General features: G+C 38.0%; 1 protein-coding gene across 2 annotated transcripts in view; it reads left to right on the forward strand.

The window, feature by feature from the left end:
* THSD4 (thrombospondin type 1 domain containing 4) overlaps nucleotides 1–17,456 on the forward strand; it is a 349,965-nt gene that overhangs the window by 18,458 nt on the left and 314,051 nt on the right. For both annotated transcript variants that reach the window (XM_075100208.1, XM_075100207.1), the window contains exons 2-3: nucleotides 3,181–3,287; nucleotides 5,660–5,729. In XM_075100208.1, the coding sequence (XP_074956309.1) occupies nucleotides 3,259–3,287; nucleotides 5,660–5,729 (99 nt within the window). In that variant the 5' untranslated portion in view covers nucleotides 3,181–3,258. The remainder of the gene's footprint in view (nucleotides 1–3,180; nucleotides 3,288–5,659; nucleotides 5,730–17,456) is intronic.

Genomic DNA, 17,456 nt, shown 5'->3' on the forward strand with positions numbered 1-17,456 from the left:
AGAATCTGCACGTAATGTTGAGAGTGTCAGAGTAAATGTCAGTAAACAGCAAGACACAGAATGGTTATGATTAGCTTGTAACTTGGTAGTGTAACCACTGAGACTGGCAGCAGCAGTCAGAAGGTGTTAGGATCACCCACTTACAGTGTGAAAGGGGAGGAGACTTTAATCAGAGTCTTTATCCAGTCTCATTTTCTGTGACCTGATGCAGATTTTATTATATGCAGTGAAACACCTCTCCCTTTGATCGTCGTGCCATGGTTTTTCTGGAGAGGGGGTTTGAATTCTGTTGCATCCTGTGTGTGTGTGGTGTGTTTGGTTTTTTGGGTGTGCAGGGTTTTTTTTTGTTTGTTTTTTTCCCCTACCCAGTTTAAAAGATTTTGTTTTCATCCCACTTGGAGGTGAAATGGGGAAGATTGCTGAAATGTCAAATATTTTAATGCAGTGGAGAAAGTCTTGCTGAAGTACAGGAGTGTGGTTTGTTCCAGTTGAGATATTAATATTTAATCTGCTGTAAACAGGGTTACTAGAAAGTCTTTTGCTAGGTAGGTCTATAGTACTTTTAAGCCCCTTGTGAGAAGTTAATTTGGCTTTTAAATTTACAAAACTTATTGCAGTGATTAACACATAGTACACCTCATCAGGCTTTTGATAGTTTCCACACCAAAATACATGTTATTTAATCCTAGTGTTAACTGTCTGGCCATTTCAGGTATTCATTTTGCCCTGGATCTTCTGGAGGGAAAATGATTGTCACATTTGCACGTTTTCGTATCAAAACCACCACTGCCAAAACGACATTTCTTTTCAATAGGCTGTAAACACCTAAGCACTTAAATAATTTTGAAAATAAGCTCTTAAGTTGCGTAGATGCTTAGCAGTTTTTACGCTATGTGCTACAAATGATATTTCAAAAGAAATGTATCTATGAGTTGCAGTAAGAAGTGTCTTGGAAAAGGCATCGAAATGCTGTTGAAAGCTGAGTTTGTAATGCAACCTGCCATTGACAATGAAGGTACAGATGAAATGAAAAAATTGACAACATATGAATGGAATTTAAGCAGTCTTTTTAAGAACAATCTCCAGAAACACTAGAGGTCCCTCCCCTACTTCTTCACAAAACTAGATCTATAATGGTATCTTTTCTGCTTTTCAATTGAGGTACAGTTTACAAAGTGGGTTACAGAGTGCACATTCCTTTTTCTGTGAGTTTGTATCCTGTAACAATAGTCTGCTAAAATTGTGTCCCTCCATACAAGGATGTTGGATAAAAAGATTAGTGGAGTGAAAAAAAACCAAAACAAAGTACATCTGGAAAAAACCAGAATGATAAGAACTTGAAACCTTGTTGATTACAATCAATGTTACTTGCATATCCTCCATTTTCAGTAAGTGATGTAAAAGACTTTAAAGGACTATTGCTGCAGTATGACTGGTAATTAAGAGTCAGGTTGCAGGAAGTGAGTAATTTGTTTCCTTCACAATTCAAAATGTCTGTTAGTAAATAGTATTCTATGGGATCTGTCTAAATGCATTGTGTTAGTGCTGTATATGTGGACTTGCCTAACATTTAAAGAAATGTAGCTTTTAATGAAACTATGTGCTAAAAGCTTAAATGGTGTCAACTGCTGCAGGAAATCTAGACTAAAAATCTGTTTTCAGAAGTGCCGCCCATCTTTTAAAAAACCATTGTACAGAGCGAAGCAGTGAAATCGGTGAGTAAGTTTGAGAAAGCCTCTTAGATCTACTGACAACCATGGAACTGCAGAAAGAATGAATGGTGTTTAGCTGAGCCCTAATGCTTTCTTCCTCATGACTAGGTGAAACCGGTTACATGCAGAACTTTTGTCATGATACTTTCCCAAATACTCAACTTCCATTAAAAAAACCTAAATGATTGAGCAATAACAAAAGAGGTATTGTCTTTTAAAGTTTTAGATGTATTTTGTGATTTCCTAAAACAAATTTGTTATTCTTTGATTTTTCTTTGGGGGCGGGGCGGGGGGGGATGGGGGGGAGGGAATGTTTAGTTTGTCCAGTTATCTGCAAACAATACACATTTTCTAGCAGCAGGATCTGTAGTTTATCTAACTGCACATGTCTTAAGTTCTTCTAAGTCTTGTCCCTTTTTAGGCAGATTTTAATTATCTGGCTGCCTGACAGAAACTGAGAGGTCTTTATGAACAGCAATGTTCTCTTGTTTCTGTTAACTTCACTGCATTTCAACATGTAACCACTTGTAAATGGCAAGATACAGAAGCGGTTGACCAAATTCTGAAATGTATGGATATAGGTTCATTCCTAATATTTTATTTCCTCTTGTCCTCCCTCCTTCCCCCATTCTCCACCCACCCCCCACCCCGATTTATATTGTATTTCCTTACTGCAAGGATCTCTTTCCTGCCTGAAAATTCTGGTGCAGCATTTTAGGTGTCTAATACATGATTACAAATTTACCAAAATAAAAACTCCCTGATGTCTGAACGTTTGAGAGTGTTTCCAGACAAATAAGAGATTACCTAGGTAATAACCCTTTCAAGGTCTGGAAGGGCTACTATGCATTTGCAGTAGTTGTGATATAGTGATAGTATTTGGAAATAAGGATCAGTTGAATTTGTATTCAGAATGCTGTTTAATCCCAGATTTTTTCCATGACTGTGGGCAAGGCATTTAACTTCATTGTGGCTGGGTTTGCCATCTCTAATAGAGAGGGAACAACACTGCTCTTCTCTGCAGACCGTACAAGTGCTCACAACAGGATGATCCTTGCATTATGTATTAATAATATTGCTATTCAACAGAATTTGGCAACCCAGTTTCAGCTCTATGAATTTTGTTAACACAGGACTTTATTTAAAGCTGTTTGCTTCGTTGTCATATGAGTGACATACGAGGAATGTGAGATAAAAAGGCAAGTAAGTTTAACATCAGATTTGCATCCTTGGGCATCAAATAGAGATTTTTGTATCCCATAGCCTTTCAGCAAAGCACTTTGGCACTGTTGATGTCCTGTGGCAAAAATTGGGGTGTGTCCAATACATTCATGGATTTCCAGTTTGAGTTGCTGTAAAGTCTCAAAATTGAGGTAGGGATGACTAATGTAGGTCTGTATCCAGTTTCATAGACATCCTGGAAAATACTGAGTAAGCACTTAAATGTTTTTCTCTTTTCTTCTTGTAGGATTTGTGTGTGATCGGCATTGTGCTGTACCACAGTTGTTTGTTTTTTTTGCTTCAAGACACCTTGCATTAAAGGATCATGGTAGACAGTTTAATAGTTTCTTTGAGGTAAGTGATGCAATAAAAGTGTTAAAATCTTATTTAATATGATTTTAACATACTGCAGTAAATATCAATTTGGTTGTCTCTTGCTTTGGTGTTAAAAGTGTGTGTATTGTAGGAGGACAAATAAAAATCTTGTCCAAAGTACATGCATACCAGACATAGCATTCTTTGGTGATAGTAAAATAAGGAAGTTTTCAGTGTTTATGCTTATAGCATCTGTTAATGTGTGCTGATGTGATGGCATATAGCTTTGGAAAGTTACTTTTTTTGATGATGCTGTACAACTACAGTCACTGGGCTTAAATTACTGATCTACATGTTTTAGTACCTGTGCTGCAATTCATTCAGGGTTTTATATTATGCATTCCTGAAACAGTTTGCCAATGGGCAAACATAGGAAAGAGATTTCAAACAGCTTTTCTGACAAAGGAAACATTCAGCTGTTTCCAAGCTGGTCTGTCCAGTTCTGTAGTTGGGCAAGCAGTTTCAGAGAAAACAGGCGGCTGTGATGCTACATGAACAAAGGTTGACCTTCGTCATTTGTCATTTATCTGGAGATACTGTCAGTAACACTTCTGATCTAAACTTCCTTCTTGTGAATTTCAGACATCAATCTTTGAATTGCTATTCTGGCACCCTCTTAATATGCTAGGGCAGATTTCACATCAAAATGTATCTGTCGCATATTATTGACACTACCTGTGTTACCTTTCCTGTTGAGACTTCCCCCTGCATAGCTCCTCCCAAGCTGTCCCAGACTTAAGCTGTTCTGCAGACTTTAATTTGTGGGGAAGTTGGGAATATGAGACGAGCTGTACTGCACTAGCCAGTACTAATCACTTGGCTAAAGTACTTTCATTCCTATCTGGACAATCCACAGCTGGCCATGATAGCCCTTCATAAAATACAACTACTACGGGAGAGCAACCATGCAAGAAATCTATTTTGGTACCCTCCAGCTTTGTTCATGGAGAGCTAATACTCACTGCGTGACAGAGGAAGAACTCTGAGAGGTGTTCCTAAATAAGCTATTAAATAGCAAACTTTTTCCTGCTGCTCCTACAGTAAAGCTAATACCGCTTTGCTTTTCTTTGCGCCCCTCCAGTTAAACAGAGATTGGTACTGCCAGTGAGCTCACTTGGGTAGGCTGGCAGTTTAAATTCTGACTTTGCTTTAAACTAGGCTCTTGGCTCCAAACAGTGCCATAACTGTGAAAGCATGGGCTGTACCAGCAAGGTTCTTACACAGAGGCCTGAGTTAAACAGTCATCAATCAGCTGCAATTGGTACCTGACCTGTTCATGTACACTTGGAAAATTTTGCCTTATTTTGAGGAGCACTTGTTCTTTTTGGCTTTTCTGCACAGTAAGAATACCTGCAACAAACCCACTGAAATTGGGGAAGCCTATTTTTGCAGCTTGGGAGGCCTAATGTTCGTCAAGCATGACAAATAAAGCGCCTAGTCCAGAGAAGTTAGCCAAAGCAAGCTACTGAGGGAAATAACATTAAAAAAAAATTAAATTGCCGCACACTGATTTGAAGCTGGAGGCTTACCTCAGGATAGCTTAAATATTCCTGGCAGATCTCCTGTGTGTTTGAAATGGTTGATACCATTATTTCTGAGAGATCCAACAGCAGATACAGAAGCGAACTTATATATGAAACAAAAGACGGAGCTAACTGAGCCTAACTTGTAATTACAGTGGTGAGGCTTGACAGAATAAAGTTTGATTGGGCTTGGTTCCCATTATGACTCCTTTCAGATTGAAGACTGGGGATGGGGTGATGCTTAGCTGCTTATCCTGAGTCTCTGGTGAGCTGTCTCCGCTACTTTCCGTCTTTGGTGCCCGTTAGGGGTTATTCAATATTCACAAGTGTTAGGCAGCTGAGCAAGAAACAATTTTCTGCAAAATCGTGGTGATTCTTTGCATGTTTCCTGTGTGCTGGAGGTGGAGTGTTCATCTGTAAAATGAACCAGAGATAGAAGCATACTTAGCCCACAGATGGGTGAATCCTTACTTAGCACTTTAGAAAACTTGCAAAGCTTATGTCTGTCTGACACCACATGCTGAGGTGTTAAAATATGCAGTGCCAAAAATATTTTATTTTAAACATAAAGTTACGTGAAATACTATCAATGGATTTTATTTGGTGCACTTTTGCTTTATAGATAGACAAGTATTATATGTATGTACCTGGTATTGCCTGCTGTGAAGAGAACTTCATGAGAATATTTCATCCAGTTTAGTGAGTCTGCTTTGGTTAGTAATGGTATTTAAATGTCTAAGTATGTTCTTGCGGTATGAAGCCCTGTAATAGGTTGTAGATGTGTGGTTTTTATTAGTGGTAATTCTGTTTCACTATTTGCTTTTTCAGACTTCTCAGTTCCCTAGCAGTGCTGGGATTTCAATTGGTCATCCCACAGCCTTCAATTGAACACAGAAAGGTAAGCCTGAAAAATATTCAGATTTTGTATACTTAAAGGTAAATGTAGAAAACATTAGAGTAAGATGCATAAAACAATGTAATCTAAATAAAGTTCTGGGAATAATGTGGCTTGGTTTTTTTTTTTTTTTAAATATAAATACATACTTGGTTAAGAGGCTCAACATGGTTAATTAGCTGAGTAATTGTCTGGAGTGTTGTAGGTCAAAAATAGGTCTTTGTCAGTTCACCCAGCTTTGGAGCATTTTCATCACATAAGACAAAGGGGAGGAAGAATTTATGTCAGTGAGAGCAGCACTGCTCTCATCATCTCAATCACATGGAATGATTAGCAGAAATACCCAGTTGCTCATAGATAGCTCTTTCTCTTAGAGAGATAGAGATGTCTGAAACAGAAGTTAGACCCAAACCACACTCTGTTGCTAGATTTATACTGCTAGAGATCAGAGGTGAAAACTGCTGAACTTTCCTGTTGCGCTGTTGTGAAGAGTTCACTCCTCATAAGCATTGGCATGTCTAAGAAGGCTTGCAGCCTGCACACCCTCCATCCTGCTCAGCATTCGTGAGACCTTGGCTGGAATACTTAGGTTAGGTTTGTGCACTGCTTTTCAGGAAAGTAGTGGACAATTGGGTGAGAAACAGAGGGCAGCAGTGATTATCCTCAAGAGGCTCTAAAGTCTTACCTCTGAGGGAAGTTTGAATGAATTCAGGTTGTGTTCTTAAAGATTAAAAGACTGGTGGAGGAAGCAGGTATAATCTCCACAGTCTTCATAACAAATACTTACGAGTGCTAAAGAGGAGGTTATTCTTTCTGTCTGTGGTGGAGTAGATGAGAAGAAATGGATTTAAACTGGGGCAAGGAAAACTTAAGTCTGATGTTAGAAAAACTTCTCATGGTAAGGACATATTGACATTTACAATTTCCGTGATGGAGGTCTCTGAGAATGTGTTGGACAAATATTTGTCAGGAATGATGTGTAGGTATTGCTGATTCTACCAGAGACCAGAGGGGAGACCCCTTGAATGCTCTTCTATCTCTTTATGGGCTGTGTCCTTATATTGATGTTCTCATTTCTTAATTGGTATTTAATAATTAATTGATTGCATTCAAAGGTATCAAATAACCTATTCTTAAAAAAAGTTTGCTTTTACTACAAATTTAAAAATAATAATAATACAAGTTGCATATTTATTTTTAAACTGCACTTTTTAAAGGAGATAAAAGGCAAGTTTCCAGGGTTTCCTTTTTTTATGTGCATGTGCCACTGTCTTTAGGGTAAAAAAATTATTTGGACAATAGCTCCGTAGGCATGGACTAGAAACCTGAAGCCGTCTGATAGTTATGTTTCCTGAAGAACATAGCTGACGTGTTCAACTCCTCCTGCAGCCTAATTGTAAGACAAGTTAAATGAGGTCAGTAATGGTGCAGTCTGAAACTGGCATGGTCCAGTCTGCAGCATTTCTCAAGCTGCGCAAGTGCTCTATTCTAAACCTGCATAAAACATAGTATTTTTCCCTACTTTAGATCTCTTCTATTTTGTTGTGCAGTTGAGATGGTCATGCTGCTGCTCTGTTTTCAATACTCTGTCTAATTAGACATTCCTTTGTAACATTGACAGTGGAGAGATGCTGCAATCCAGCTTCCAAAAGGAGAAAAAATCTACTAACTAAAACACAGTAAGTCAGAGAAACAGTTGCTTCATTCTGTGAAGCTCCAGAATTAATTCTAATAAAATCAAACTCCCTGTTTTGAATGAGAAATGGCATGAGTCTGGAGTGTCTTCTGTACTAGTTAAAGGGACTGAAGGCATGGCACTAAGGGGCATGGTAGCTACCTTTGAGCTGTTCTTTTTACTGAAAGCAAGAGAGGCAGAAGTTTCATAGTGACAATCTCATACAGGCTCCAAGGCTGTCTGTCATCCTCAGATCTTATACTCCTGGAGAAGATTCTATTCATGCCAAACTGGGTTTAGACTGGAAGTCTGCATTTATTATACTTTGCAGAAACCTTCTGACTGACCTATCAGCTCCAGATGAGAGGGGCTGTTAGTAGCTCTGAAGGCCACATCAGACGTGTTTCTGAGTGTGAGTTCTCAGCTTTGTAGCTCTGGACGTTGTTCCTGTTCTTTTGATGCAGTAACCTGGACATGTGTTTGCTGGCATCCCTAGCCAGTATCTTCTGTATATTTCTGCATGGATGTCTCTGTTGTTTGGCAGAGCTCCTTCTATGTAAGAGGAGGTCGGTTTTGCAGGAAGAAAGGGTCAGGAGGAGGAGGGAAGGATTTGATGAACCATATGCCATTTTAACAATGTGGTGAATAACAGAAGTGGTGTTTGGTAACTTTCATACACAGAGTCAGAGAGTACAGTATGTGGAAGCTGAGTAGAGCTGAATTCTATAGAACAGTAGCTTGTACCCCTATCCTTATTGTGTGGGGTTTTTTTTGCAGCTTAAAGTTAAGCATGCATGCATGATTGATGCTTGAACATGCAGTGTTGGAAAGTGTTCGGATTCTGTCTTGTGTACCCTGCATATAGTTATTTTTGCTCTGAAAGCTATGGGCAGGGAAATAAAATCAGATAATTGAACTTGGGTATTTGAGTAATTCATTAAAATATTCCCAAGCAGTCTAGTTTTTTTTCTTACACTAAAACTTTTGGGAAATTAAAATAAATCCCAGGACAATGCCCAAAGCAGTTCATGGAAATCCAGTTGTAAATGCCTCTGGGCACCCACAGTCCAGCTGAGATGTTGGGTTTTTTTAGGACTTGAGAACACTTAAAACTATCAGGAAATACTATCCTTTTTTTGTTTTAAAATCTTGCTAGATTTTAATCTTTTGTTTCTTCTTTTTTTTCGAATCTATGTTTAAAGCCATATTAGTTTCAGAGAGGCTGACATAATGTATGTTTTTGAACAAAAATCTGTTTGTAGTTTCCTAACTCTTACTTGTAAGGGTTTTTATTTAGCTTCAGTATATTAGAACTACTTAAATTTACCATTTAGCTACTCCTGACTTAGTGGCATACAGTTAGGACTTCAACATGAAGAAAGAAGTTTATTTTATCAAGCAGCAGTTTAAAAGAATTTTTTTTAAGGGAAATTTCATCAATAAAATCTAGAAGAGCAGAGCTCAGCAGGTTGCTTTCCTTAGATGCATGCACAAAAATCCATTTCTGGCATGACAGCCTGGGACTGTTAGCTAGAAGAATGAGCTAAATTACTTCCATAGCAGGGAAGTTCTCTTAGTGGAATTAAGACTTGCAGGGATGACAGGACCAAATGGGAAAGGTGTTTTTTTGTTTTGTGTTTTTTTTTTTTTTCCCCCCCCATTTTTTTCTGTAACTCTTCTGCTTTCAGGAGCCACTGCCCCTGCCATCGCCCCATCCCCAGACTAAATGCAATATTATCCTATTTCAGTCCCCCTTCTTTTGTTACTTCAGGGAAACTTAAGCTTAGCTTTTAAAGGAAAAATGTTTTGAACACTAGCAAGAAGAAGATACATTTTGGGGGAAATATTTGACTGGTCAATGTTTTCTGCTTTTAGATTTTATAATTTTGGAATTAATGTCTTGGAAGCTTGTCTGGCATACAAAGTCAGAATTCACCAATACAGAATCTCTAGTTTCAGAAATACCTGGCTACCTGATTTTTATATAGAAGTAGCTTTTGTGCTTATTTACTTTAAACAACGCTGTCTGTCCTGTCAGAAGTGCAGAAAAACTGAAAACAAAGAGCATCTTTACATCTTCCTGCATCTGACCTTATGGTGCTGCTCTGTTTGTTAATCTTAATTCTGTAAATAGCACAGTTTTGGACAGTAATACAAATACATTAAGCATGGTATGTTCATTAGATAGAAATAAAAATTCCTATGTAAAAGACTTATGGTTTCTTGCTGAAGACAGGGGTTGTAGTGTGTGTTGGTCAGTGGCTTCTTGGAGGTTGCTTTTTTCATGATCTAACATACTTATTGCTCATGTAATTTTGAAATATCAAGTGTACTCCTCCATAAGGCCAAGGCACTCACCAGTATTAGTGAAAAAGGAGGAAATGTTATGTGAAACCAAATAATTGCCACTTGTGTTCACAAATCAACCAAGTTGTCTGAAACTGATTGCAGTGCAATCTTTCTTAGTATTTGAACAATTGACTTTCCTTGTCCATCAGTGCTGGACATAAGAACAGCCCTCCTGCTGCTTGTCATGCAGTCAAGCTCTCTATTCTCCCTATGCTTATTTTATTGAATAAATATTATTTAGCCTTATCTGATGTGTCATACTGTGATGAATAGAAGGTTACACTATGAAAAATAGCAGTCCTTCTCCCAGACAACTACCGAAGTCTGTATTCCCAATTTTTCAGAAGTCATTCCTGGATGGGTTTTTTTTTTAAACTAATCATATGTGGCTGTGTTAAGAAAGTAAGCTGTAGTTATGTTTATACCATGTTTATTCTAGTAAAATTGGTAATATAAATAGTAGTAAAGTTTGTCCAAATAAAATTTCTGATGTAAATATTCTTTGTTTTAACATCTTGCTTCTGCTATAGCATTAAATAGTAGCATTGAATCAATGGAGTTGCTTTGAATTTATGCAAATCTTTTTGTCACTCAGTTGTAGATTAGTGTTGACTTCAATGGAGATACAGTATCTTAACAAACTAATTTTCAATTTATAGAAGAAGTGTCAGGACTTATTATTGCAAGCATTTCATTGGGGCACTATAATATTGTTGAAGAATTTTGAGCTTGTTTGGGCTCAGTGTTGTTGCTTTTTGGTTGCTCTAAATTAAAGAAGGAATAAGCTGGGTGTTACCTCTTGCTATCGGACACACAGTGTCACTATGAAAAGCAACTATGTATCAAGTGAATGTGACTATACTCCCTGCAAAATTTGGAATTGAGTAGTCTTTGAGATGTGTGTTGTTGTGTTTTTTGTGGATTCCTCCTCGACCCCCCCCTTGTGTTGGATTTGAATATGCTTGCTGAAGGGTCATCACTGCTAAGTAAGGAGAAATAAGGAACAGGTTCAGGAGCAGAAGCTGAGGAGAAAGAGGGGAACGGGGGAAGGGAAAGGGGGCCAAGATCCCTCATTTCGTCATGGTGAGCTGCTAAAGTAGTTCAGTTACTTGTGGCAATATAGCCTGAGTAGCAATGCCGAGTACTCAAATAGCAGTTCTGTTCCTAAAAGGGAATTTCTGCAATTAACATTTGGTTCAGAGCAGCTTTCCTATCTGTAGTATACTTGTTTTTGGAGAGGGTGATTTCGTGGTTTGTTTGGAGGTATGGGAATCGGGTTGGGTTTTTTGTATCTTTTCAGTAGACACGTTTTTTTTCCTTGCCTCTGGAAGGAGTAATTTATGAGTTACCAGTTTTCCTTTTTCTCCTTAAATCCACCACATAATAGCGCTGTGTTGACTGCATTGCCAGAATACATGAAATTGAATTAGGAGCTTATCAGAAGTTCTTTTAAAAAAATTAATGTGTTGCTGTGGATTGACTGTGAGGATCTATGCACTCTCCCTTTGCTTCAGGACAAGATGATTAAAAATACTGCATCTCCCCCGCTTGCCTGCGCACCATGCCCTTATCTAAAGTTTCTAAATTGCTTAACATCTACATTTGTTTGTTGTGGGATAGACCTTTTTCTGGCCAGTCATGTACTTTCCGGAAGCTTGTCCTGGGAACGGAACGTTTTTTGTGACAAGTAAAATGAAATGGTAAAACTTAAAAGGTATTCTGGCATATTCTTATATTAATTGGACTACTTATGTTGAAGGGCAAAAGCAAGGAGACTAGTTTTGGTCTTGCTTTCCACTGTCTTTGAAAAAATCAAGTAGACCACTGATTTCTTTTCATCTTTCTGTCCTTCCATCTTTGCTTTTGCTGGCAGTCTTGCTTGCTTGCTCCAGGACACCGCAGAGGGCTTAAGATGCTAGGAATGATTCCTTTTACTGGGCTGCAGAAAGAGGATGATGGGAAGGTAGAGGGAAAGTGTACAGAGAGGGATATACCTTTTTTTAATGAGCACTATTTCAAGTGATAAGAATTTGGTTACTAAATCTATGATATAATTTTTAGGATTCATATAGGAAATCCTGTGTATAAATGTGATCCTACACCTTCATTTATACTGTAATAATGACAGTGAATGGCAATGCTTTTCATTTCCATTGTTCTTTTACCCTACCACACCTTATAAAAGTCACTGTTCTGTTAACTGAAAAGGATGCAGCTGCCTAATACATCTGAACACACTACAATAGAGTAAAATGTGAAGCATGAAGCAAGTCTACTATATCCTTGAAACACTGGAGGAAGTCGGAGTTAGTCAAAGTAGTTAATATCTAAGCTTGACTTTTGGCCAAAACACCAGGGCTAATGCCTAATAGTTCTAAGGAGTACCATGGGATCTCCACCACAGCTGATCACCACCATGCTTTTACATATCCTGAGAAGCAGAAGCATGTAATGGAAGGTGGTGTTCTTGCAATCCAGCTAGGGTGACGCTCTGTCCTAAGGTTCACAGTGACTGAAATGTGTAACTTGTCAGGACTTGCTGAGCTGGAACTCAGCTCTTGCTAACAGGCCTTCTACAAAGTTACTGTGGTTCTGTCCTGCTGGGCTGCATACATTAAACTGAATTTTACTAGAGGAGTTTAGTCACCCTGTATACACGCTGTGTGCAGCTGCTGTGTATGTGTTCCTTGCAACAAGTGTTTGCAGGTGTTGCACTCTTTTTTTTTTTTCTTGCAATGTTTTTCTTGTTTGTAAGATAACTGCTGTCCATTACTATTGCATTTTTGTACACATCAGTTCCATAAAACACAACCAGCTGAAATGTAGTCCATATTTCTCTTGGGGTTTTCCACTGGTCAGTATATTTGCTTGCCTTCAGCACAGTTGCTTGGCTTTATGGGTATGCATGCTGTTTAATTCATTGAAACTTTGGTAAAATACAGCCTTTCTGTCTAACGATGTTGCTGTTCTAATTACAGGGATCTTTAGGAAACAGGAGAGATGATTTAGTCCATGCCAACACTTTTCCTTTAAAATTATCCTTTTAGTGTGACATATTTAGAACAACAGCTGAAAGAATTTTCTTGCTATCTCTGCTTTGTTACTAATTCCCTGTCCTTGATGTTGTGGATTAAAATGGTTAGGAAATAAAATTCTTCTTTGGAGAAAGGAGACAGATAAGGATACATTATTGTATGCAAATATACTCTTTAAAAAAATCAAGGCCAATGGTTTCGTTATTTTTAACCTGCTTTATCATGGACCTCGGAATCTATCTATTTATTTCTTTAAATAAAAAATCCCCTGACTTATTTAAGCGCAAAGCATGAGGGACTTAAAGCTCATTCTGTGTTTCTCTGGAAAAAATGAAAGGCTCTTTGTTCCAATTGGATTCCAGAGCAGGTGAGCTTGCAAGGCCATAGATAAGGCTCTCATCTTCCATCAGGGCAGTGCATTGCATGCTAGTTCTGTCCCAGACTTTGAATCAGAGTGATGCTAAAGATGAGAAGCTTTTGGATTCAGAGATGAGTTCTGTTAGGGAATGTTGCTTTCTGTTTTATGACAGCTTGACTTCCCTGCTTCTGGAGCGATGGGTGGATGACTCACTGAAAGATCTTGAGAGGTGTTTTGCCAATCAGTCAATAAATAAAATCTGTATTTCCACCACATGCGGATCCCAAAGAATTTTTCTAAGTGTAGAAATATGATAGAATGGCAGTATCTTTGTTGCAGCTGAATATGATTGACCTGGAAAAGGCCTAGGGTAGTACAAGCTGAGTGACCTAGGTCACAGGTGATAGTTAATGATGAGGAAATAGTTTATTAAAATAAAGAATCCTGATTTGTGATATAGTAAGGGCCTGATGCTTATAATCTTTACTGTAAATCAGAAGCAATCCTACTGTAGATAAGGAGTGATTATATAGAACTGGTAGAAGTTTACTTGAAAGTACTTAACGTTCTCACAGAAAAATGGAAAGAAACCTCTGCCTTAAAACATGAGGGTCATAGAGCGTAATGGTGGTCTTGGTGTGGAAAAAAAATTAGCCAAATTTGGAGGGAAGCTTCAAGCTCTGTTGGCACAAAAACTGTTCTGAACATTTTTCAGAGCTGTTTACTTTCTAGGCTATTTAAATAATGTTAAAGTTTCTTCAGATGTGGTCAAAGTTGGTTGAAGGGGCAGTTAAGCTGTCCAGGCATTGTAACTCCCTTCAGTGCTTTGTGAATACAAAGGTCTTCTACTTCCAGGCTTTTTAGCCCTTTAATCTTCACAGGCACAGATGTTCAGACAGAGTTTTTATACAAAGAACGAAAACCCAAATAATTTAAGCTGGTAATATTTACACTTACCATGTACTGTAAAATTCAAACGGTTTACTAAATCTCTGAATAAAGGCTTCCAAAATGCACTGAAGGATTAAAATAGCTGAGCATACTAACCAGGCAGACATGTACACATTGTGTCATGATGTTTTGTTTGGGCTCTGCTCCATTTTTCTGCTAGCCTTGAGAGATGTTCGTTGTTATCTGCAAGTTTGAGGGGGTTTTTGGTAGATTGTTTTTTATCGAACCACCAATGTTCCATGTTTCTTGTAAGAGGCATAAAAATATGGTTGCTTGCAAATGAACTTCTATAAAATGGACTCTAAAGACTTTCTGCTGGGAAATTGTTGTGGCTATATAGGTATGGCCTTTATCAAAAATCAGCTGAGCTAATACTGGAAGAATATTCCTTTAAGACGCTTAGACTGGTGAAAGAATTAAACCAGTTCCATAGGTATGTTTACAACACTAGCAGGGAAATATGATAATGTTACACTTGAACAGGTTCTAAAACTGAACTATAATTTTCTCAGCCCATTCAAAGTTTGGCATGCTGTGCTCTGAACTGCAGTTCAGTTCTAGTTTCTCTGAGTCTCCCTGCTTTTGTTTTTACACTCTTGAAATTTTAAGAGGGCGAAGACTAGCTCTTACTTTGTGGGATTGATCATTGGTCGATTGTATAACAAGATGGTGAATGTTCATGAAGTATACTGTGTTCATCTCATCCCAAGTATGACATATGCATTTTTAATAATAACAATATACTATTATACTGGCTTTTTCAATCCCTAGTCAGGCTGAGCCTGGCTGTGATAAAAGCTGCATGCACATCTTTTGTGACAGGCTTTGCCCTAGCAAAATCTCTGATCAGTCAGAACTATAAAATAAAGGAGGTGTGACCCTTGGGTAATGAATAAATAAGAAGAGGTCATGTTTTCCAAGTGCCTTGACACTCATTCAGTAATGATGGTGATAGTTTGGTGTCATTGCGTGGGTTATCGTGTGGTGTAACAAGAAGGACGACCGTGGAAGGGACAATGAAAAAATGCCTAAAGCCTCAAGGGTGTCGAGGAATATTAACAGGATTAGGACTCTTCCCCCTGGGAAGCACAGGACAAATACGATAGTAGTAGTTTAAAATAAAAATGGCATGCTGGCTTCTGTTAATTCCACTTTGCATCCAGCACATGAACGTGAGTTTACTTCGTGAATTACACTGCTAGCATTTTTGTGAGCAGGTGATAAAATGTTCTTCTGGATACAATTTCTTTTCCTTTGGGTGAAAGTAATACCATGAAGCTATGCAAAATGTACATTCATGCCTGTTACATCCTTTTCAGATGTATAATTAGGAATATGATGTAGTCAATTTGTTCATGAATCCATTTAAAATCAGGGCATTTAACCAGGAAAAAAGAATTACTACATAACATGTTAGAAATTAAATCTATGAAATATAACATTATTGTATTAAACTGAAGTTGAAGAAAACCTGACATGTCTGATTTGATTTAGATATCTCTAGGTTTAAGGCTTGCCACTGTCTTGTATCCCTTTTCAGTTTTGAGTTTGGACTAACAGGCTCAGGATCTGCAAAATACTTAGTAACATTGGCTGTGGCTATAGCAACTTGCTTATTTACGTAGCTGGTTAAAAGGTATACACTGTCACCAACTATTATGAACATTATTAGTGTGAAAGCCTGTTGTTAATTCACATTTGGAGTACTGTATGCAGCATTGCACACCCATGGCAAAATGTAGGTGTGTGGAAAAGGTGCTGAGAACGAGGACGGTCCAAATTCCGGCCTGTTTTCCTTACAAAAGGAGGTTGAACAGATTAGGACTGCTGAATTTCAGAGAGAGATCCTAGAATTGGGTTGTGTCAGTCAAACATCATGATTTGGTGAAGGAGAATACAGAATGATCACTGTTCATTTATCACAATGAAAAAATTTGGGAGGCACAGTGAAATTATCAGGCTGCAGGTTTAACCAGAGGAAAAGGAAGCACTTTTTCAATGTAAAAAGCACAATCTTTTGGAAGCCAAGATTGGAAATACGCTAAAAAAGGTATTAATTGTATTTCATGGAGATTAAGTCCAGTAGGGGGTATGAAAAACAATTTGAATATGGTGTTTAGCTGATGGAGGAACTTAAATTACTGATTAGCTGGAAGCAGAGGGTCTGTGGATGTCTCTGAATGTGTCTCGGTTCTTGTACCATTCCCTAAACCTTTGGTTCTTCCACACAGTCAGAAATATAATACTGGGTTAAATGGGCCTCTGATTTATCCACTTTTCTTTCTACTTTTCTGAAGAGTTAATATGTATGTAAGCCATAGTTTAATAGAATCATAGAATTCCCTGAGTTGGAAGGGACCCACAAGGATCATCAAGTACAACTCGTGTCCCTGCACAGGACAACCCCAAAAGTCACACCATATCTCTGATGGCATTGTCCAATTGCTTCTTGAACATTGTCATGCTTGGCGCTGTGACTACCTTCCTGGGGAGTCTGTTCCAGTGCTCCACCACCCTTGGGGTGAAGAGCCTTTAGAACCTTTTCCTAATATCCAACCTAAACCTCCCCTGGCACATCTTTCTGCCATTCCCTTGGGTCCTGTTATGGGTCACCAGAGAGTATAGGATGAAGTATCCTGCAGTATTTAATATCAGTGTTTGTCAGATCAGTACTGCATTGTCAGTCATTGTCTTCATGCACAACTAATTACATTTGTAATATTTGTGGCTTTCAGTTCAAGAGATATTTCCTCTTCAGGGACATTCTTACATAGTATAGTTTCAACAACCGCTGCTGACATCCCCTCATGGATATCTTATTTCTAAATTCTGAACAGAGGTCGTACTAGAAATTTGCATTGTATTTCAATCGCTTGCGCAATGCTAGTTTTTGCTGGAATTTTTGATTCAGGATCAGAGTGATTGCTGAATTATATGAATTCAAGATGAACTATAGTTCTATTTAAAATACAGTCTATGTCAACCTACTGGTAGTGTGTTTAATTCAGTAAGATCTAAGGTTGTAATACAGTAAAAGTGAGGAAAGACTTAATGCTTGTCAGAAGTCTAAAGCTACAGGAATGACCACTATTGCATTAGGCAGTGTTTTAATGGAGAATTAGTCTACCTAAAAGCTACTAAAGATGTTAAAATTCTGTAAGGTAACTTTAAATTTCTGAAATCCTTAAAATTTGGAGGTAAGCAAGTAAAGAATATAAAGAGATTTTTTTTTTTCTCAGAACATAAACAATAGTGGATGTAATTAAGGAAGCAGGAGACATAGCATTCTAAAGTATTCTGCTTTCAGTCTTTTTCAATTTATTACCCATCATATACAGAGTTTTTGTAACTGTGTAATCTAC

The sequence above is a fragment of the Phalacrocorax aristotelis genome, chromosome 7, assembly GCF_949628215.1.
Source record: "Phalacrocorax aristotelis chromosome 7, bGulAri2.1, whole genome shotgun sequence".
NCBI classification, from domain to species: domain Eukaryota; kingdom Metazoa; phylum Chordata; class Aves; order Suliformes; family Phalacrocoracidae; genus Phalacrocorax; species Phalacrocorax aristotelis.